Here is a 25,430-nt window from a genome sequence, read left to right as displayed (position 1 = left end):
TCATAATATAAAACGACACATTATATAGAGAATACTTGAATCCGGGTTTTGTCACCAATGACACCAAGACACAGGGCAAAAACACATTATATTTATAATATAAAAAGACATATTATATATAGAATACTTGAATCCAGGTTTTGTCACCAATGACACCAAGACACAGAGCAAAAAGCACATTATATTTATAATATAAAAGACATATTATATATAGAATACTTGAATCCAGGTTTTGTCACCAATGACACCAAGACACAGGGCAAAAACACATTATATTTATAATATAAAAAGACATATTATATATAGAATACTTGAATCCAGGTTTTGTCACCAATGACACCAAGACACAGGGCAAAAACACATTATATTTATAATATAAAAAGACATATTATATATAGAATACTTGAATCCAGGTTTTGTCACCAATGACACCAAGACACAGGGCAAAAACACATTATATTTATAATATAAAAAGACATATTATATATAGAATACTCGAATCCAGGTTTTGTCACCAATGACACCAAGACACAGGGCAAAAACACATTATATTTATAATATAAAAAGACATATTATATATAGAATACTCGAATCCAGGTTTTGTCACCAATGACACCAAGACACAGGGCAAAAACACATTATATTTATAATATAAAAAGACATATTATATATAGAATACTTGAATCCAGGTTTTGTCACCAATGACACCAAGACACAGGGCAAAAACACATTATATTTATAATATAAAAAGACATATTATATATAGAATACTTGAATCCAGGTTGTGTCACCAATGACACCAAGACACAGAGCAAAAACACATTATATTTATAATATAAAAAGACATATTATATATAGAATACTTGAATCCAGGTTGTGTCACCAATGACACCAAGACACAGAGCAAAAGCACATTATATTTATAATATAAAAAGACATAATATATATAGACTACTTGAATCCAGGTTTTGTCACCAATGACACCCAGACACAGAGCAAAAGTACAATATATTTATAATATAAAAAGACATAATATATATAGAATACTTGAATCCAGGTTTTGTCACCAATGACACCAAGACACAGGGCAAAAACACATTATATTTATAATATAAAAAGACATAATATATATAGAATACTTGAATCCAGGTTTTGTCACCAATGACACCAAGACACAGAGCAAAAACACATTATATTTATAATATAAAAAGACATAATATATATAGAATACTTGAATCCAGGTTTTGTCACCAATGACACCAAGACACAGGGCAAAAACACATTATATTTATAATATAAAAAGACATATTATATATAGAATACTCGAATCCAGGTTTTGTCACCAATGACACCAAGACACAGGGCAAAAACACATTATATTTATAATATAAAAAGACATATTATATATAGAATACTTGAATCCAGGTTTTGTCACCAATGACACCAAGACACAGAGCAAAAGCACATTATATTTATAATATAAAAAGACATATTATATATAGGATGATTGAATCCGGTATGTAGACATTTTATGTGTATACGATTGAATGTGGGTTTTGACATATCTGGATTTGGAGACACCATGTATATGGATCTTTTTAAACTCCCTCCTATTCAAATGTTAACTACGGAAAAAAAGTTCGCATCCGGCGCACAAGGATGGTACGCAACGCAATTGATGCAATGAGGACCAGGGCTGAAACCTGTATTCGCCAAGGAGGCAACCAGGTAGAGGGCAGAGCAACACAGTAAACTCACTTCAGAAGAACTAAAGACAAAGCAAACAGCCTTTTAGGGCTATCTTTTATCCTAAAAAGAGAAATGACATATGTTGTAAATAAAAAAAAGAAAGCAAGAAACAACAAAGTAAGAAAGTAAGAAACATAATAAAACAAAAAGGTATAAATAACAAAGAAAAAATAAGTAATTGCAAGTAAAGCAAAAGAGTCCTATTCGGCATCCATTTTACCCACAAATTAATGACACTATTAACAAAATCCATTGCCCATAAACCCACCGGTAAAGCCCATTCCATAAATAAAGTTATTTTATAAAGTTATCATTGAGGAATGTTTGATATTCATGCATGGTATGTGTACTCCATTTCAATCTTTGAAGTAGCGAAACCTTCTCCGTGGACAGAGTGAAAAACGGGTACATTTCTTTAAAAGAGCATATCTTCAAAAGTTGTGAGCTGATTGATATAATTGTTTTGGTTTATTAAAGCTAACGACTCACAGTTTTTTTACATACCAAAATATATTTGATCAACTTTTCAGAAATAGGAGAAAAAGAGGGCGCAATGAGGGGCCTCTTTTTTTTTTTTGGGACACCCTGTAGGTAGACTCTACTCCCTATACAGGGGTGTGTTTGTGTATGTGGGGGGGGGGGGGGTGTTGTGGTTAACTAATATTACATTAACAATTAGGTCTATTGCATATTATATAACAACAGCAGTTGTTGTTTGTATCACATTGGAATATTTATATGACTCTTGTAATTTGCCGACATTCCAATGCTTTTGCCGACAACAGTCATTTGTTGCCGACAAACTTATGGATTAGGGTGTCACACCCTTATACCCCTCTAGCGATGCCCCTAGAAACCCGAAACACTTGGATTTACAGTGTACGTTATTAAACCAATCATAACAAACTTAACATTCATGTCAACACGTTATTGCTATGATTTGTATACCTCATTAAGTCACCCCCCCAAAAAAACCCGTCACAGATTCAAAAATTTCAAAGATAATCCCTTGACGCTGCTTAACCCTTTTAAAGGTTTTTTTTATTTATTACAATCAAGATCATAGTGCATGGTAGATTTCTTTCTCATACAAATGTATGGTCCCCGTTATTAAATCTTGTACCGGAATGAAAATTCAGATATTTTGAAAAGAATAAGTAATTGAAACATAGAGCAAGTACTAAAAGCATAGCTTTTATACTTTTTGATATATGACGCTAACTAGTTCATCTCCTATATCTACAACACAGCGCTACCAGTAGGGGTCAATTGCCTGTTGTGAGTGCCCCTGTGCTGTGTGCATACAAGTAGGCAACATTAACTGCATGATGTGGATATCTAACCTTTAATTAGCACTGTAAAACTGTATGTTGCACCAGGCACCAGTGGCTTTATTGTTACACTTCTGTCTTCTGGTTCCGCTGTAGTCGTGTTTGTCCAATCTTCAGATCCTATCCTCTTAAATTTGATAACAAACCCTGAGATGTCGTCGTTGTATTTCATTGGCCAATCCCAGAATATAACGCCAGAATTAGTAGGAGGTGTCATCTTCCCCCTAGTTACCACACCTGTGTAAGGGAAGAATAATTGGGAAATAATAAGGGAAGAAGAAAACAACAAAGAAAAAAATGGAGAAAGAAAGAAAAGTAAGAAGAGACAGACAAGAACATTCAGTGATTTTGGTTCTCGTATCACCCCTCCTCAATTTATGGGATTTGTCAATGTATTTATTTTTATTTAGAGTTTTCAAACTTTTTTAGACTTTGGAGAATACTTTAGGAAAACTTTATATATACATATAAATAAGTTTATTAAAGATTATGGACGACTTCCAAGACTTCGTGGTACTCTAGGGAGTTTATCCCTCAGAATATCACATTAAAAAAGGCCTCCTCCTTTCCTCAAGCACTGTTGAAAAGACTACCAATAACCCTAATTTTAAATTGAAAAAAAAACCTCCACAATTCTCTCCTTCATCAATTCGTGAAAATCCTCTGAACGAGAACTAAAACATTAATTTCATATGGCCTTATGTGAGCATTTTAGTGCAGCTGAACAAATATACTGTTATGTAGGACGAGGGTTTAGACACTATTTTGTGTAATGTAATGTTAGATGGAAGGAGTTGTCCACCTCTGGCCTCCTTTGGCCTTTTGGACGGCTCCGACATACCTAATTAGTGACATCTTAATTTAACTTACTTAAAAAGTAACTTATTAATCTAAAAATAATTCATGAAATGTATGTTATGTTATGTATGTATTATTTTGGCATGGGAATAAAATATCTATCTATTCATACCTCCATCTTCAATACTGCAGTCGTCACCAGCAAATCCAAGACGACAAACGCACACACCATTCACATCTAAACAGTTGCCATCGTTCATGCACTGGGATGTACATCCATACACTGCAGATTAGTAAAACAATAGGAACGTGAATATTACTATTTGACAACTTAGGGGCAAGTCACTAACCATGAATAAAGCTACTAAGTTATTAATATTTGTAATATTAATATGTTATACGATCTTTGATTGTGGTACAGATTGTATAAAAACACTAACCAATAATCTTGTACTTTTCATTAAAGATTTCATTTTGGTTGAGTTATGCAAAGAAAGTAAACAGTGTGTTGTGTTGTGCATCCTTAAATGAAGCCGCATTCATATGTAAATAGCGTATTGTTATTTAAATTTGCGCCCAGACGTATTGAGGGCGACAGTCATGTTATCCAGACAGAGAATGTCTTGATGCGCCAGGCATGTCAAATTGCTGAGTGAATGTGTATAAATCCCCTCTCTGTATAGGTAATAAGCTAGTATATTTCGTGTTCCAGTTTGTTATAACAAAAAATAAGTATTATATTAAATATATTAAGTGTATAAACTTTAAAATTGACGTGAATTTGAAATGCAGAGCTCCAAATCTAGCTAAATCGTGTAGTGTGAAATTATGCTGTGTGACCCCCTCTGCGTGGTAGAATTATATTCATAAAACATTGAATTTAACATATAATATGGGCAACCAACCACGATTTATCAGCATTTAAAAGATATATTAATTAATATTAATTAACAAAGATAAATAATCAATAGTACAAATGACAATTTAACTAGTAAAACAAGTCTGAAATCTTAAAATGTTGCCACGTGATTTCCCGTACACGTGATATGTCTACATGTGACCATTATTCAGATTTACCGAAGTATTTAGAGTATGGTGCACGGCTTGCAGGCTACTGTGTATTTCTTTACCTCCGTATAAAATCAATAATTCATGCTGGGAGCCAAGTAACATTCTGTCTGCTTAGTGCAGTTTGGTATTTTATTTTACTTGAGAGCATATAGAAATACATAAAAACGAATAAGGCGCCATGATGGAAAGCTATGGAAGGTCAGGTCGGGTATCAAAGGTTATTTTAACTTCAAATACTACTTGTGTTTCACACCTTGCCTCTGTCACGTATTTCCTTCATATTATTGACCGCAAGTCCTAATTTTGACTTTGCTATTGCAAAATGTCATTTCATATCAAATTAGTAGACTTTCTTTGAAAAAACATATCACTGGTGCCCGATGGGAATATCCGTCCGCCATTTCATTAAACTGGATCGTTTTCGCCTGGTTTGCGCCCAGATGTATTGGGGGCGCGCTATACTCTCATTGAACAGGCAAAGTTCGCAAAACTAACAACGTTGTTATTTGCCAATATCAATTAACATGATCCACGGGGTCGAACATGAATTATTCATAACGGATCGATAACTGGCCTCACTTTCTAGATAGTAAACCAGCGGAATTTTTCATAGGTTTTGCGTTGCTAATAGAACAACCGTGAATTTAGTGTCACCCCCTTGGTAGTAATACCCGACATTTATTATTCAAAGGAATTGAATCGGTGATAATCTTGGTACAGGAATGCAGATTTTGTATAAATTTTTGTTATGCGTTCTATTAGAATGAATGATTTGAAAAGAAACAAACTCGTGAATACCTAGATGCGGGTTCGTATTAGCTGCAGAAGGTTGCGAATCTCCTCGTGTTGACAATATAAAGGTTAATACTAGTGCATATTACATAATATCATGCTGTTATGTTTGAGCAAACATTTTGTAACACTCACCCCCCCCCAATTTAATTATCATAGATATTTTAGCATCATGTTTCTCATACTTCCAGTTAAATTTTAGGTCCAAATTGTATTCCGTTTAGATATTATGAATGAAACAATAACAGCCTCATACCACACATATGCCTACTGTTCTATAGATCATTGTAAAACACGTTTTTACAAAACGGCTTGTGTAATTAACCTAAAAACTTGGAAATTTGATAATTTTGGTACAGGACTCAATGTGAGGTTCAAAACACAATAAGAAAAAATCTGACCACCTAACTTTAAAACAATATTAAAATAATTTAGATTTCCAATTTTAATTAAATATTCGAGAAATGGTGTCAAATTTTCAATCTGTTTGGTTCAAATAACGTGGTAGCTTATATTTAATATTCGAAAGTGTTTTACCTACAATTTATATTTTTACATACCAATACATGCAATACCATCTCCGCTATACCCACTATTGCATGCACATGAGAAGGAACCCATGGTATTGGTACATGTAGCATCGACATGACAATTGTGTTCATCATTTGTACATTCATTAATATCTGTTAAAATAATAAATAAACAATCTTGAAACGTAGTTTAGTTTCACCAAGGAAGACCTAACTTCCAACATTATGTTAACGTGACAAATATTTATTCTACATCCTCCTAACCACCGGAAGTCAAATAAAATAATTTAGATTTCGAATCAAAACAATAGAACAATTATCTATTCGAGAAATGGTGCCAATACTGTCAAATAATTGGTGAAATAAACTGGTTGTTTATATTTAATGTTCATAAACGAAGTATGTGTACATACCGATACATATAGTACCGTCACCGCTATACCCTCTATTGCATGCACATGAGAAGGAACCCATGATATTGGTACATGTTGCATCGTCATGACAGTTGTGTTCGCCATCTGTGCACTCATTTATATCTGTTAAAAAATCATAAATAAATATGAAATGTAGTTTAGCTTCACCACAGAAGTGTGAGGGAATAGTACACGTTTCAAAACATAACTTCCAACCATCTTGAAATGATTTGAAAAGAAACAAATTCGTAAATAATAATATGTGGGTTCGTATTGGCTGCTAGATGATTGTGAATCTCCTCATCTCGGCAGGGTAAAGATGAATAGTGCACATTACATGATACCAAGCTGTTTAATTTGAGCAAACACTTTGTTACACTCACTTACATCTGTTAAAATGTTGAGTACATAGAATGTGTTTTATATCCTCGACTCTTACCACCTTAAATATGGTGCCTGACTGATTGCCTTATCCCCCATTTTTTGGGCATTAGAAAAAGCTCATATTTTGCTCATAATCCCAATGAAGTTTTAGGCCCAAACTATATTCCGTTTAAATATTATGAATGAAAAAGTGACAGCCGCATATATTTGTGTATATTTTCAGTCGTATACCACACGTATTGTTCTATGGGTCACTGTGAAACATGTTATTACTTATCAAAATTGCTGGTGTAATTTAGTTCAAAACGTATGAATTTAATTATTTCGGTACAGGTCTAAATGTGGGATACAACACACAACACGAGAAAAAAAATCTTACTACCTACCTTTAGGTCAATACTAAATAATTTAGAACTCGAATCTGAACAATTACCTATTTGAGAAATGTTGGCAATATTTTTAATTAATTTGGTTCAAATAACCTGGTGGCTTAATTTTATGAACAAAATATCAGCATTTTAGTTACAATATATAATTTTACATACCGATACACGCAGTACCATCACCGCTATACCCTCTATTGCATGCACATGAGAAGGAACCCATGGTATTGGTACATGTTGCATCATCATGACAGTTGTGTTCACCATCTGTGCACTCATTTACATCTGTTAAGATATCATAAATAAATTTGATATGTAGTTTAGTTTCACCAAAGAAGTGTGATGGAATAGTATACTTTCAAACATAACTTCCAACCATCTTGAAATGATTTGAAAACAAACAAATTCTTGAATACAAAGATATAGGGTTCGTATTAGCTGCATCTCGGTATAATAAAGATTAATAGTGCATATTACATAATATCATGCTGTTTAATTTGAGGAAATATTTTGTTACACATGACCATTAAAATATATGTTTTAGTCCACAAAAAAAATCTTAAAGATGGTGTCTGATTGACAGCCTCATCCCCCTTTTGTCCTATCAAAATAGAGATTTTGGCATCAGAAAAAATCTCCAATGTTCTCATAATACCAGTTAAATTTACTTACTGACCACCTCAACACCACTGACCAATCTGGGAACATTAAGTTTACGTATGAAGAAGAGAAAGAGGGCCAAATACCATTCCTGGACACATTACTCATACGTAAACAAGATGGTACGGTCAAACTGCTTGTGTATCGCAAAAAACCCACACCGACCAATATTTAAGCTTCAAATCTCAACACCCCCTGCACCAGAAACTAGGGGTAATCCGGACATTAATGGACAGAAAAGACAAGATTGTTACGGAGAAAGACGACAAGAAAGACGAGGAACAAAGAATCAGAAAGGCATTGGTGGTATGTGAATACCCTAAGTGGGCTGTGGACAAGGTGAAACAACAAATGAAGGACACAACAACAACAAAACCTCAGAAGAAGACAACCGAGACTCCAATTAAAGGCATGGTGGTTACACCATATGTGGAGGGTACTTCTGAAAAATTGCAAAGGGTTTTCCGCAAACATGGGTTTACAACAGCCATAAAGCCAACCAACACTCTAAACAGGGTTCTTGTCCACCCGAAAGATAAAAAACACATTGATCAGACCAGCGAAGTTGTATATGATATTCCGTGCAAAGGGTGTAATAAATCATACATATGTGAGACTGGTAGACCATTTGGGGTAAGGAAGAAAGAGCATCAAAAAGACACAGGGAAGTTTGCTACCAAAAATTTCACTAGAGCCAGCAGAAAGCTCTCTACCACCGAACAGCACCGTCCGCAATAACCGACCACGTAGCACAAGAAAACCACGTCATCGACTGGGAGGGGCCAATTACTGGATAGAGACTCAAACGCCTTCTCAAGAAGAGTCAGGGAGGCCATCCAAATCAGAAAAAAGGGCAAGAACTCACTCAACCGCGGCGAGGGTGCATACTTTCTAGATCATGTATATGACCCACTGCCGTTAAATCAACATCACTTCCGGGTAACGAGGATGCGTCAATAGCAAGTTTCGCGGGAAAAGCAGTGGACCAGTTCATCTGTGATCAAGCCATCAGCCAAGATGGCGAAAGCTCAGTTCCGTGAGTAATATTTATTGGATTTGGCTAACAATCCTACCAAATGAATCTCTTTGCTCAATATCAAAATAATTTAGATTTCGAATCTAGACAAGAGAACAATTAAATATTCAAGAAATGGTGCCATATTTCAATCAGTTTGGTCCAAGTAACATGTAGGCTTATATTTAATGTTCAAAATTGAAGTGTTTAAAGCTACAATTTAGTTTTACTTACCAATACATTCAGTACCATTTCCGCTATACCCACTATCGCATGCACATGAGAAGGAACCCATGGTATTGGTACATGTAGCGTCGTCATGACAGTTGTGTTCACCATTAGTACATTCATTTATATCTGTTAAAATACAGGACGCGGGACTACCGATTGTTATTGTTCTGCAAGGCTCACTCAGTCATTTAATAAGGCAATACAAACGATCGAATTTGGTATTCAAATGAACAAAATTTTGAGTTACACCTTTTCAGTGTAAAATTTTTTTCTCGGCCAAATGAAAAGCAATAATTTTCATTTTTTCAGTAAATGTCAGGTATTTTTTTCAAATCTTAGTGTTAAACTTAGTCGTGAAATTCAGTCATTTAGTGTAAGATTTTCGATTTTGATAGGCTTCAACTCTGCCCGCGAGCCTTTTTTGGATCAATCTTTTAGCTTTTCAAAGTAATATAGTTCGCTAAAGAAGGATTTTTCCCAACTTTCTAACGCACATCACCGTGAGCGATATATCATAGTTTTGTCAGAATTTCCGTTTTGATTCCATAATTTTGACTACCAGCTGAAAAATTTTCAAATCCACGCGTGAAATCTTAGGCTAATACTAGCATTGTGGATCGATATCTCTGGGTGCCCGGCCTGGATACAGTGTTGCCAGAACTTCAATATAGCAAAGAAATTACCTAGTGTTTCAATTGTCATGAAGGTGACTGGGTATAGTGCCTTTTGTTTGTGTTTGTTTGAAATTGCTTAAACCCACCGAAAGTCATAATGAAGCAGCCAAAACAATACAAGGTTAAACATGGACGTTTATAACAACCTATTATAATGACCTAAAGGAAAAATCATTTATGGCAACAATGAGCCTTGCATTGTAAGTCATGATTAAAATGTGTTGAGTACCCACCCCACCCCCATAGGCCTACATAATATTACATACCGGTACCTTATAATATTTATATAGCACGGCTATAGCTATAGCCTACATTTAGAAAGTAGGTCCTATAGCGCTAAATTATGACAAATAGGCCTACACAAACCCGAACGCAAGTCTGAAGGGTGTAATGTAAAAGCCCAACCCGCGATGGGGGGGGGGGGGGGTCATTCAAAATTCACCTGGAGATAGGAGGGACAGAAAATTAAAATCCCCTCTAATAACACGCGAATTTTTCTAGGTTTGGACAGTGGATTTTCCCAAGGACCTCATCCTAGGTAAATAAACAAACAAACAAACAAACAAACAAAATGGTTTTCATAATCATGGAATCCATAGCCCCTATAAATTGAAATTGCAGGCTATCACGGGAGCAAATTTCCAAAATTCACCTCATTTACCAGAATTGGGGATTTGGGCTACCAAATCGCTGGTCAGGCAATCCTGGTTTGCAATGGAAAAGAGACCTGGTTGACAACAATTGAAATATCGATTATTTCTGCTGGTTGTTCTGGAGATAAAGTACTGAGTTTGACATTTTCGGAGCATGAAGGGAAAAAGGGTAAAATAAAATGACAAAACTATAATATATAGACCCACACGATGTGCTTTACAGAGGTGGGAAATATCTTTCTTTAGCAAACTATATTAGTTTGAGACGCTAAAAAATGAATTCCGTAAAAAGCTCACGGGCGAACTAAAGGCCTATAAAAATCAAAAATATCACACTAAAAGACAACATATGATGCTTGAATTTTAACACCAGGATTTAAAAAAAATGTATATCCAAGCACTATGTCTTTAACTGACATTACTGAAGAAAAAAAAATATTGCTTTATATTTGACCGAGAAAATAAATTTCATAGCAAAAGGTGTATCTCTGAATTGTGCTGATTTTAACATGTATCGATCGACTTTTAGCGCGACTATGCATTTCTAAAGAATTGGTAGTCCCGCGTCCTAACTGAATATCATATATAAACTTGAAACGAAGTTTAGTTTCACCGAGGCAGACATAACTTCCAACCATCTTGAAATGATTAAAAAGAAACAAATTCGTGAATGCCAAGGTATTGGGTTCGTATTGGCTGATAGATAATTGCGAATCTCTTCATCGTCGGCATAGAAAAGATTCCAGATAGTAAAGATAGTATACATTACATAACATCACGTTGAGCAACAGGTTGTTAACATGACAATTAGAATATATGTTTGAGTTCAAAAAATATATTCTATATCCTCCTAACCACCAGAAGTCAAATAAAATAATTTAGATTTTGAGTCAAAACAGTAGAACAATTATTCAAAACAGTAGAACAACTATTTGAGGAAAGGGTGCCGATAATTTCAAACAATTTGGGTAATAAACTGGTGGCTTATATTTATTGTTCAACAAAGAAGTGTTTGTACATACCGATACATACAGTAGCATCTCCGCTATACCAGTAGTAGAAGTAGTAGATGTTTGAGTTCACATATAATATTCTATGTCATCCTTACCACCTTAAAGATGGTGCCTGATTGACTGCCTTAGCCCCCCCCAAACTGTGGCCTATCAAAATAGAGATTTTGGCATCAACAAAAGCGCACATATTTCTAATATATAATCGCAGTGAAATTTTAGGCCAAAAATTATATTCCGTTTAGGGACCGATCGATCGGGGAATGGGCGTTTTGGAAAAAATATCGACAAACAATTTTGCGTTCCCCCCCTCGCGTTCACTCAAAATTTACACGTTCCCCTTTGTTTTCCCAATTTTCTCAACAATCCCCTCCTGGTTCAACTAAAATTTCAGGTTCCCACCTAAAGACCCCAAAAAAATTTCGTATTCCCCCTAAATTTTCTCATTCCCCCCTCTGTCATAAATAACGATCGCTCCCTTAGATATTGAGAATAAAAAATGCGATAGCTGCATATCCCACATACTGTTCTATGGGCCATTGTTCTTTACTTCTAATATCAAAACGGCTTGTGTAATTTACCTCAAAACTTATGAATTGGGATTATTTAGGTGCAGGCCTTAGTGTCAGGTACAAAAGGCAACACGAAACAAATCTGACCACCTACCTTTAGGCCAATATTAAAATAATTTTTATTTTGAATCTAAAATAATAGAACAATTGCCTATTCGAGAAATGGTGCCAATATTTTCAGTTTGGTTCAAATAACATGTGTGCGTATAGTAATGTACAAAATTGAAGTGATTTAAGCTACAATTTATAGTTTTACTTACCGATACACGCAGTACCATCTCCGCTATACCCATTATTGCATGCACACGAGAAGGAACCCATGGTATTGGTACATGATGCATCGTCATGACAGTTGTTCTCACCATCTCTACATTCATTTATATCTGTTGAAATATCATAAACACTTGAAATGTAGTTTAATTTCACAAAGGAAGACATAACTTCCAACCATCTTGAAATAGTTATAAAGAAACATATTCGTGAATGCCAAAGTATTGGGTTCTACTTGGCTGCTAGATGATTGCGAATCTCTTCATCGTCGGCATAGAAAAGATTAAAGATAGTGAACATATTTAATGTTCAATAAAGATATGTATTTACATACCAATACATACAGTACCATCTCCGCTATACCCTCTATTGCATGCACAAGAGAAGGAGCCAATGGTATTTGTACATGTTGCATCGCCATGACAGTTGTGTTCGCCATCGGTGCACTCATTTACATCTGTTGAAATATCATAAAAAATATGAAAATATAGTTTAGCTTTACCAAAGAAGTGCGAAAGAATAGTACACTTTTTTAAACATAACTTCCAACCATCTTGAAATCATTTGAAAGGAAACATATAAGTGAATACCAAAATGTGGGTTGGTATTAGCTGCTAGATGATTGTGCATCTCCTCATGTCGGCATAGTAACGATTAATAGTGCACATTACATAATATCATGCTGTTTTATCTGCGCAAACATTTTGTTACACAATGACTATTCACAATTAACTGTTCGAGAAATGGTACCAATAATGTCAAACATTTTGGTAAAATACACTGATGGCTCATATTTAATGTTCAATAAGATATGTTTTTACATACCAATACATACAGTACCATCACCACTATACCCTCTATTGCATGTACATGAGAAGGAACCCATGGTATTGGTACATGTTGCATCGTCATGACAGTTGTGATCGCTATCTGCGCACTCATTTACATCTGTTAAAATATCATAAATAAACTTGAAACCTAGTTTAGTGTCGCCAAGGAAGACACAACTTCCAACCATCTTGAAATGATTGAAAAGAAACAACTTCGTGAATGCCAAGGTATTGGGTTCTTATTGGCTGCTAGATGAAAAGATTTATAGTATACTAGTATACATTACATAATATGATGTTGTTTAAAATGAGTAAACAGTTTGTTACACATGACAAAGAAAATACATGTTTGAGTTCAAGAAATATATTCTACATCCTCCTAACCACCGGAAGTCAAATAAAATAATTTAGATATCACAACAGAACAATTAACTATTTGAGAAATGGTGCCAATAATGTGAAATAATTTGGGTGATATAAACTGATGTCTACATATTTAATGTTCAATAATGGTGTGTATTTACATACCAATACATATAGTACCATCACCGCTATACCCTGTATTGCATGCACACGAGAAGGAACCCATGGTATTGGTACATGTTGCATCGTCATGACAGTTGTGTTTACCATTTGTACATTCATTTATATCTGTTAAAATATCATAAATAAACTCGAAACGTAGTTTAGTGTCGCCAAGGAAGACATAGCTTCCAACCATCTTGAAATGATTATAAAAAAATCGTGAATGCCAAAGTATTGGGTTCTTATTGGCTGCTAGATGATTGCGAATCTCTTTCTGTCTCTTCTGTCTCTGTCCACAGCGATGAGGCCACATAACACCCTCAGAAAGCAACTGGTCCACCCAAAAGATAAGCGAGACCCTCTCAACACCACTCAGATAGTGTATAAAATATCCTGCAAGAACTGTAACTTGTCTTATATTGGTGAAACATGAAGAAAATTTGGCACACGCTTAGAAGAACACAAAAGTGAAGTGGAGAAAGTCAGCAACACAGTGGTCACTAGAGCAAGGAGAAAAGAGTCGTTAACTGCCACACACAAGTCGGCTATAACATATCACGTTGTTGACAAGAATCTCGTCATTGGGTGGGGGGGGGATGCTAAGCCCGGATGCTAAGGTCATTGGCACGGAGCAAGATAGATTCAAACGCTGGATTAAGGAAGCTGTAGAAATTAGAAAGATGGGCCGTACGACTATGAACAGAGACGAGAGGCAGTACCAGCTTTCTCACATTTTCGATGAGTTTCTGCAGCAGGGACCTAGAAAATCCCTAGAAGGAAAACCAACTGGCAACCAGCAAAATCACGTTGGAAATCCCTTTAGCGTCGGTTGTCAGTAACTGCAGTCATTCCTCAATTGTTGACAAAGGCAACAGTGGTTGTTGAAACGTTCACAAGCAAGTGTATAATTGGATCAGATACAAGGAACTTTTGTTACTGAATTTACTCCACCAATCCTGATGAATTTGTTCAATTATGGCTGCTAGATGATTGCGAATCTCTTTTATCGCCGGCATAAAAAATATGAATAGTATACTAAACACATCAAAAGAAATAAGTCCCCCTCTGACAATTTCGTCATAACATCGTAAAGTAAAACGTTGTAGCAATAAAACTTACTTAGAAATAATTATATGATTGTTTACTAAGTGTTTTGTGAAAATGAAAGATGTCCATGACTTTATGGCTGAATGAACCCAAATTGAAGACAAAAACTGCTCTTTCCAAAAGTCACAAAGTAGGCCTATGCTTGTTAACTGCAAGGCGTATTGGGACAAGAAATGGAACTGGCCATCTTACAACTCGCTGTGCTGAACTCTACACCAAGGGGATTTGCATGGCTGAATGACCAAGAATCGACATTACAGTAAATGTTGCATCGTCATGACAGTTGTGTTCACCATCTGTACACTCATTTACATCTGTTAAAATATCATAAATAAACTTGAAATGTATATAGTTTCACCAAGGAAGTGGGATGAAATAGTTCGAACCATCTAGAAATGGTTGGAAATGAAACAAATTCGTGAATACCAAGATATTGGGTCTGTAGTAGCTGCTAGATGATTGTGAATCTCCTCGAATCGACATAGTTAAGATTAATTATACCTAGCAAACACACAAAGATTTAAAAGGTTTAAATGTTGGGTTATATAAAGGCTAGAGAAATGTCTTAATAACATTTGTATAATATTTTTTTTAAAGTGATGAAATACATAAGAACGTTTAAAATACGTATTTATGATCCTTATTTAACTATTATTTAAATGTTATAAAAACGTTTTGAATCAAAGTTCTAAGAAATTTTTTTTCCTGGATAGTGCAATGTTGTCTTATTTGAGCAAACTCTTTATTACACATGACAATTAACACGTATGTTTGAGTTCAAAAATATATTCTATATCCACCTTACCACCTCTCTGCAGTCATTTAGATTTGTTAATATATCATAAATACATTTGAAATGTAGGTATTGGGTTCGTATTGGCTGCCAGATGATTGTGAATCTCTTCATCGTCGGAATAGTAAAGATTAATAGTATACATTACATGACATTATGTTGTTTAATTCGAGCAAACAGTTTGTTACACATGACAATTAAAATATATGTTTGAGTTCAACAATTGAACATAACATAATATTGAAAACAATAGCACAATTAACTATACGAGAAATGGTGCCAATATTGTCAATTAATCTAGGTTATATAAACTGGTGCCTTATATTTGATGTTCAAAAAAAGAAGTGTTTTAGATACAATTTATAGTTTTACATACCAATACATACAGTCCCATCACCGTTATACCCTCTATTGCATGCACATGAGAAGGAACCCATGATATTGGTACATGTTGCATCGCCATGACAGTTGTTTTCGCCATCTGTGCACTCATTTACATCTGTTAAAATATCATAAATAAACTTGCATTGTAGTTTAGTTTCACCAAAGAAGTGCGATGGAATAGTATACTTTTCTAAACTTAATTTCCAACCATCTTAAAATGATTTGAAAAGTAACAAATTCGGGATTTCGTATCACATGTCGGCATAGTCACGATTAATAGTGCACATTACATAATATCGTGCTGTTTAATTTGAGCTAACATTTTGTTACACATGACAATTAAAATATATGTTTAAGTTCATAAAACATTCTATATCTTTGTTACCACCTTAAAGATGGTGCCTGATTGACAGCCTCATCCCCCCATTTTGTCCTATCAAAATAGAGATTTTGGCAGCAGAATAAAGCTTATATTTTTGCTCATAATTTTTAGGCGAATTTTGAGGCCCAAATTATAATCCGTTTAGATATTACGAATGAAAAGGTGATAGCTAATATCAAACCGACTAGTGCAATTTACCTAAAAACTTAGGAATTGACTTATTTTGGTACAGGCCTCAATGTGAGGACAAAACACAATACGAACAAATCTGACCACCTACCTTAAAGTCAATATTAAAATAATTTAGATTTCGAATCTAGGAAATCTAGCATACCTATCTATAATATGGTGCCAATGTTTTCTATCAGTTTGGTTCAAATAAACTGGTGACTTATATTTAATGTTCAAAATAGAGGTATTTGTAGCTATAATTTAATAGTTTTATATACCGATACACGTAGTACCATCTCCGATATATCCTCTATTGCATGCACATGAGAAGGAACCCATGGTATTGGTACATGTTGCATCGTCATAACAGTTGTGTTCCCCATTTGTACACTCATTTATATCTGTTTAAATATCATAAATAGTGAAAGATTAATAATATACATTACATAATTTTTTAATTCGACCAAACATTTTGTTAACATGCCAATTAAAACATATGTTTGACTTAAAAAATATATATTCTATACCCTCTTTACCACAAGTCAAATAATAGAACATTTAGGTATTCGAGAAATTGTGGCAATACTGTCAAATAATCTGGGTCAAATTAATGGCTTATATTCAATGTTCAAAAAGACGTGATTTTACATACCAATACATTCAGTACCAACACCGCTATACCCGCTATTGCATGCACATGAGAAGGAACCCATGCTATTGGTACATGTTGCTTCGTCATGACAGGTATGTTCGCCATCTACGCACTCATTTACATCTGTTAAAATATTATAAACAAACTTGAAATGTACTTTAGTTTCACAAAGGAAGTGCGATAGAAATTATAATACACTTTTTAAAAATTAACTTCCAATAATCTTGAAATGATTTGAAAAGTAACAAACTCGGGGTTTCGTACTAGCTGATAGATAATTGTGATAGTTAAAGTTAAGAGAATAATATTGAGGTAAATGTATACAGAAATTGTTAAAAGTAAGGGTGGCCCTAAAAAGGGTCGGTGAGAAATACTGCTGGCAAGTGAGACTGATTTATATCTGTGACACTCATTTATATCTGTGACACTCATTTTTATATGTGACACTCATTTATATATGTGACACTCATTTATATTTGTGACACTCATTTATATATGTGACACTGATTTATATATGTGACACCATTTATATCTGTGACACTCATTTATATATGTGACACTCATTTATATCATAAATAAACTTGAAACTTCACCAAGGAACTTCCAACCATATTGAAATGATTGAAAATATATAAATTCGTGAATATAAAGGTATTGGGTTCGCATTGGCTGCTATTTGATTTCGGGAAATTGTGCCAATATTTTCAATCTTGGTTCAAATAAGCTGATGGATTTAATGTTCAAAATAGAAGTGTTAGCTACATTTGATAGTTTTACATACCAAAACATGCAGTACCATCTCCGACATATCCAATATTACATGCACATGAGAAGGAACCCATGGTATTGGTACATGTTGCATCACCATGACAGTTGTGTTCAACATTTGTACACTCATTTACATCTGTTAAAATATCATAAATAAACTTGAAACTTAGTGTATTTCACCAAGGAACTTCCAGCCGTCTTGAAATGGTTGAAAAGGAACAAATTCGTGAATTCCAAGATATTGGGTTCGCATTGGCTGCCAGATGATTGTGAATCTGTTCATCGTCGGCATTGAAAAGATTAATAGTATATTACAGAACATCATGTTGTTAAAAAAATAGAATAATCTATACTATGTTGTGTTCACCATTTGTACACTCATTTATATGTGTTAAATTATTATAAATAAATTTGAAACCATGTGATAGTAAAAACCATCACATGGCAAAAGTCACTGTAATCATGATATAATACACATTATATAAGATCAAGTTGTTTAAGTTTAACACAGATTTTGTTACACATGACAATTAAAATATATGTTTGAGTTCAAAAAATATATTCTACATCCTGCTTACCACCTTATGTCAAAAATAAAATATTTTAGACTTCGAATCAAAACAATAGAACAATTAACTATTCGAGGAATGGTGCCAATACTGTCACATAATTTGGGTGAAATAAACTGGTGGCTTATATTTAATGTTCAAAAAAGAAGTGTGTTTACATACCGCTACATACAGTACCATCACCGCTATACCCTCTATTGCATTCACATGAGAAGGAACCCATGGTATTGGTACATGTTGCATCGTCATGACAGTTGTGTTCGCCATCTGTGCACTCATTCACATCTGTTAAAAATAAATTTGAAATGTAGTTTAGTTTCACCAAAGAAGTGCGATGGTTTAGTACACTTTTCAAAACATAACTTCCAACCATCTTGAAATGATTCGAAAAGAAACAAATTCGTGAATACCAAGATATTAGATGAGCTAGATGAGTGTGAATCTCCGCGTGTCGGTATAGTAATGATTTTAGTGCACAAATATGTTCTACGTCATCTTTACTACCTAAAGATGGTGTCTGATTGACAGCCTCATCACCCACTTTTTCCTATCAAAATATTTTTGGCATCAGAAAAAGCCCGTTTTTCGTCTTATTATCCCAGTGAAATTTTATGCCCAAATCATAATCCGTTTATAATAATAAAAAAAAAAAAGTGATAGCATCATACCACACATACTGTTCTATGGGCGATTATTACTTCTAATATCAAAACGGCTAGCGTAAGTTACCTGAAAACTTCGGAATTTGCTTATTTTGGTACAGGCCTTAATTTGAGGTACAAAACACAATTTGAAAAACGTCTGACCACCTACCTTATTATTAAAATAATTTCGAATCTAGAACAATTACTTATGAATGGTGCCAATATTTTCAATCACTTTGGTTCGAATTAAACTGGTGGCTTATATTTAATGTTCAAAATATAAGTATTTGTAGCTATAATTTATAGTTTTACATACCGATACATACAGTGCCATCTCCGCTATACCCATTATTGCATGCACACGAGAAAGAACCCATGGTATTGGTACATGTTGCATCGATATCATATGTGTACACGAGTTCAAATCCTCACTTCCCATTCCCATCCCCCATTAGCTCTGCAAATATTCTTTGTCATTTACATCAATATTTTTGATTATTTTGGATGTATTATTATACATGTATAGTTGTTTTATCCGTACAAACATATTTCAGTGAATTAACTGTATTTCAATCTCCATGATCTTACTACTTTTTGTATTCTATATGCTTGTCATGATTAATAAGGTTCACTCCTGTGCCTGCTGTTTTCCATGGCATTGGTGTAAATAAAAGCACATAATACCAGAGACTGTGTTATGTGGAAACCAGATCTGTTCTCTTGTACACCTACTGGTATCTGGTCTGCTGCTCGTACCACATTACCATTTTCATCTGATCTTTCCTGATATCATCTGTGTACATGAGTTCAAATCCTCACTTCCCATGCATTCCCATCCCCCATTAACGCTGCAGATATCATATGTCATCCACATCATTTTGATTATTTGTTTTATCTGTACAATTTAATACCTATATATGACGTCATGATTCGTCAGATTATTATTTCATTATATTTCTGTTATTTCATGACTGATCTGACTATTAGAATTGTTTTCATATTTCTCTATGTCGAAAGGTATTATTAACATGTGCTTATTGTTTCATCTTTTCCATTTTGATACCAAAATAAACACAGCCAAAAAAGAAAGTCTCCAGTAGTTCCATCCCCATTTAATCAGATTCTGATTAGTTTATGGCAAAATAATTTATATAATAATTTTCTATACACTTTCCTTCGAAGATTGATACCAAATTTGATATCAAAAGTTTAATCATCATGAGCAAAGGAACCGTTGTTTGGAAATTCGTGCAATTTTAAAAATGACAAATTACGAATTGACCACGCAAAAGTCAATGCATGGTATCAGCGTATTATGTGGCCCGAAGCAACCCGTACAGGAATCATTATACACTTGCCATGCTTGCCTGCGCACAATAAAAGAGCGGGGTATTTGATTTGCATTTTGACATGCATGGGTAAACCTTTAATGACAATGAATTTAGACCTCTCAGATGCGTGTAGATGTGTAGATGTAAAAAATACTTTTTTTATAATGTCGTAAAAGAAGCCATTGCAGATAATGTTGTATGAATGCTGATAATTTTATATTTTATGTTGATGATGCTTACAAGAAAACGTATTGAAAAAAATCTGTCTCATTACTTATTTTGAAGTCTGCGCAAACTGTTTAGAACTTGAACTCAATAAATCTCCCGGTAAAGAACTTTACAACAACGCCGAAATGTGTGTAACAGCTGCACATACAACCCGACATGTTATACCCCATTTGAAATTCCCGCAGTCACAAACAGTCACGTTTTATTGATTAACCTGCCGGCCTATTCAGGCGACGTAATTCTTGGCACACACGCTAGCTCCGCCGCGTGATACAACTCCCTATGTCATTTTAAAAATTGCACGAATTTCCAAAGATCGGTTCCCATGCTCACGATGATTAAACTTTTGATATCAAATTTGGTATCAATCTTCGAAGGAGAGTGTATAGAAAATTATTATATAAATCATTTTGCCATAAACTCATCAGAATCTGATTAAATGGGGATGGAACTACTGGAGACTTTCTTTTTTGGCTGTGTTTAGTTTGATTTACTATACCATGCTCACATTTGAGCTATATTTGTTTTTTCTATTGATGATTTGGTTATTGCTTAAATTATTCAGTTCATTTAATTGGTTTTTTATTCAAGTTCGTTTCGTTCATATTTTACATGTATATTTGAGTCTGAGAGCTTAAGAGACTGGTGCTTTTTTTTTTCATCACTGGGCACAGCCTCTCCCGCTTCTATACTAATTATTCAAATCTTTTGATTTGTTTACAAGTTGTAATTTAAGTAAATTTATTAGTAGTTTAAGTTTTGTGTTATTCGTATAATGTCCGATTTCATGTCCAATATCAAATTTGATCCATTTTCTTTTAATTGCTCACTTAATTCTCATAATGATTTCTTTGATGACACCTTAAACCTCAATTATAACAAGATCAATAACTGTCAATATTATAGTAGTGAGAATTTACCCGATGCGACTGAATTAGGCGCCAGCGACCTTTCCATTCTGCATTTTAACATCAGGAGCCTCAACAAACATACCACCGATGTTGCAAACTATCTTTCTATGCTCGATCATCACTTTGATATTTATGGCTTCACGGAAACGTGGTTTTCTCATGATGATGATGCAAATCTGGCTGATCTTAGCAATTATTCATCAGTAAATTGTGTAAGGCATGAAAGGAATGGTGGCGGCGCCTCAATTTATATCAATCCATGTATCAATTTTCGCGAAAGATGTGATCTTAAATTAGATTGCCAACATTGTGATTCTGTATTCGTTGAGATCAACCACAAGTCTCAACAAACTATTGTTGGAATTATATACAAGCCGGAATATGTGATTTTTGACGATTTTATCAATCAGTTGACAAAGACCCTTGAAACTATCTGTAAAGAAAAGAAAAGATGTTATATTATGGGAGACTTCAACATCGATCTTCTAAAATACGATCAATTGTCTAAAGTTAACAGATTTGTTAACCTTTTCTTTTCTCATGATTTTTATCCATGCATCGATCGTCCGACTCGTGTATATCGCAACCGGCATGGCGTTACTGGTTATTCATGTATTGATAATGTATTCTCCAACGTTGTGTCAACTAATCACAAGTCTGGTGCTTTAATTACAGATCTCTCGGATCACTTCCCTGTGTTCACCATATCAAAGGGCTCCAGGTTCTTCCCACCACCCAAACCAACTGTTAGGCAAGCTAGACAATTCAAGCCTGATAACATTAAAGGCCTTAATAATGCTCTTTCTCAATCCGACTGGCATTCTGTGTATGATATTGATGACCCTGAGGAAGCTTATAATAAGTTTAATGATAAATTACTTACTTTACTTGATATTCACTGCCCAATAAAAACTACTAAATCTAACTACCGGAATACTCCTAAAAACCCTGGGTTACTAAAGGTCTAATTAAATCGATCAAAACTAAAGATAAATTATACAAAAGTATATTTCTAAACCTACTGATAATAATGAAATTAAATATAAAAAATATAGAAATCACCTTAATAGTCTCCTCCGTGTTGCCAAAAAATCATTCTACACTAAAGAAATTGAGCTCCACAATAATGACATAAAAAAAATGTGGTCAACTTTGAACAATTTACTCGGGCGTAACAAACATTCAAAACTTCCTGACTTTTTTACCGATGACATTGGTAGCAAAATCACCAATGCCCATGAAATTGCCACCAAATTCAACGATTTTTTCACAAACATTGGTGCTTCCCTTGCTGATAAAATTCCACCTCCATGTGGCGATTTTCAGGCTCCATCAAAACCGCCACTAATGAATAGCATTTTATATCCCCAACAACACCGGAGGAACTAATTAAATTATGTGCTAACCTAAAATCAAGCCATAGTTCAGGCATGGATGCCATCAGCACTATCTTATTGAAATCAATCATAAACAATGTCAGCATGGTCCTCTGCCACATTTTCAATATTTCAATTAAACATGGCTTAGTTCTGATAAACTCAAAATTGCCAAAGTGACACCAATCTTTAAATCTGGTGACACCCATGATTTTTCGAATTACAGACCAATTTCAATCCTTCCAGCCATTTCTAAATTACTTGAAAAGGTTATTTATAACCGAATCCATGATTTCATTTCATTGCACAACATTTTTAGTCCCAACCAATTTGGATTCAGGCAAAAACGATCAACCTATATGGCAATTAATGAACTTTATAGCATAATTACCCAAAATTTAGATAATAAAATTCACACTGTAGGTATTTTCCTTGATCTCAGCAAAGCTTTTGACACGCTCAACCATGAAATTCTTTTAAATAAACTTGACACTTACGGCATTAGAGGAATTGCTAATAATTGGATCCGTAGTTATCTTAATAACAGGAAACAGTTCGTTGTATTCAATCAAACCTCATCTGAAATGACATCAATCACATGCGGTGTCCCGCAAGGATCGATATTAGGTCCACTTTTGTTTCTAATTTACATTAATGATCTTCCCATTTGTTCTACTACAGCTGACTTCATCATTTTTGCAGATGACACAAATATTCTCTTTTCTCACAAGGACGAAAATTCTCTCGAAACCCTGATTAATAATGAATTGGAAACTATCTCCAACTGGTTTAAGCTAAATAAACTCTCATTAAATGTTAAAAAAACTAATTTCATGATTTTTAAAATAAACATACTACCAAACATCAAAAGGAAATTAATATTCATATTAATAATAATAAACTAGAAAAAGTCCACACAACCAAATTTCTTGGCATACTAATTGACGATAATCTTTCCTGGAAATCTCATACGTCCCATATATCTAAAATAGTCTCTAAATATAATGGCATTATTCGTAAAGTTCGTCCTTTTCTTCCTCAGGAATCCTTATTTACACTTTACAACACCTTTGCAGTTCCCTATATTTCCTACTGCAATATTATCTGGGCTGACAAAACAACTCGCACCTTGAATCACTTTTCTCCTCCAAAAAGAATCATCCGCACGTGCACTAACTCCCTTTGGCTGGCCCACACAGAACCCCTCTTCAAGCAACTTAACACACTTAAGATTCAAGATATTCATTTTCACCAACTTGGAACGTTCATGTTCAATTCCCACCACAAATTATTTCCAACTGACTTGTCTCTAAATAACTTGTTCATTACAAACGCAAGTATTCACGATCACCTCACAAGACAAGCCAGTAATTTCCATGTCAATAGAGACCTTGCGGAATGAAGTTACTTTAACTTTAACTTTAACGTCTAGAGGATTATAGAGGATTATGTATTCAAAACCACTGTGCCATTAAAGCCGCTTGAAGTTAAAGTTAACGCGAGAATCTATAGTGTGCCGTAAATTATGATGAAATACGTCATACTTTAGAACAATAGTTTGCCTATTTCCTCATAGACTACATAATTACCACTTATGTATTATCTAGTTAATAGACCAATTATTGGAAATCTAATTTGGTTTGGGTAAAAACATGCTACATGTTGCTGAAAATTACTGATTGAATTAAATCAAAATAAATTTTGTTCCAAACGTCACACTTGATATATAATTGTGTGTGTGCTCATGACGTACACCAAATCAGCTTGCGGAACCAAGTTTTTGGCTTGACTTCAACGCCAAGGGGATTAAGTTCCCGTAAAATGGTCTGGTTTTACTTGAGCCAGCAGTGTACGATACTTCTGGAAGAGTAAAGCAGGTGCAATAACATTTTTATATATAACATGTCATAGGTTGTGCCTGGTAAGAGAGAGAGAGAGAGAGGGGGGGTAGGGAGGAGGAGAGGGAGGGCATTGGAAGTGGACAGGGAGGGGCTTTGCTGGGAGCCAGGGGGGGGCTCCCCCGTGGGACATCTTCTCTTCCTTCTTGACCCTTCCCTTTTGGATGCTGGCCGCCGTGATATTTTACGCTTTTAGGCCTTTTTCTGCCATTTAAAGCCCATTTTTGTAAACGTTTACCTTTGAGAATCGGCCCACGCCCTCCTAACAGAAAAACCCTGACAAAATCACTGGGGAGGGGGAAACAGGAGTGCGAGTGGGTAATTA

General features: G+C 34.6%; 1 protein-coding gene across 1 annotated transcript in view; it reads right to left on the bottom strand.

Annotated features, from left to right (window-relative positions):
• The window catches only part of LOC140163305 (uncharacterized), a 91,294-nt gene extending 71,467 nt beyond the window's left edge, over positions 1–19,827 (bottom strand). Inside the window, exons 1-13 of the mRNA XM_072186703.1 lie at positions 19,678–19,827; positions 18,880–19,002; positions 18,162–18,284; positions 17,381–17,503; positions 17,007–17,129; positions 16,168–16,290; positions 13,895–14,017; positions 13,362–13,484; positions 12,871–12,993; positions 12,527–12,649; positions 9,361–9,483; positions 4,051–4,161; positions 3,093–3,317 (exon numbers count right to left, since the gene is read on the bottom strand). Coding sequence (XP_072042804.1) covers positions 3,093–3,317; positions 4,051–4,161; positions 9,361–9,483; positions 12,527–12,649; positions 12,871–12,993; positions 13,362–13,484; positions 13,895–14,017; positions 16,168–16,290; positions 17,007–17,129; positions 17,381–17,503; positions 18,162–18,284; positions 18,880–19,002; positions 19,678–19,738 — 1,627 coding nt within the window. The 5' untranslated portion in view covers positions 19,739–19,827. The remainder of the gene's footprint in view (positions 1–3,092; positions 3,318–4,050; positions 4,162–9,360; positions 9,484–12,526; positions 12,650–12,870; positions 12,994–13,361; positions 13,485–13,894; positions 14,018–16,167; positions 16,291–17,006; positions 17,130–17,380; positions 17,504–18,161; positions 18,285–18,879; positions 19,003–19,677) is intronic.
• Positions 19,828–25,430: the final 5,603 nt, after the last annotated feature.

This window comes from Amphiura filiformis, chromosome 10, assembly GCF_039555335.1.
Source record: "Amphiura filiformis chromosome 10, Afil_fr2py, whole genome shotgun sequence".
NCBI lineage: Eukaryota > Metazoa > Echinodermata > Ophiuroidea > Amphilepidida > Amphiuridae > Amphiura > Amphiura filiformis.
This window is presented reverse-complemented; position numbering and strand designations above follow the sequence as displayed.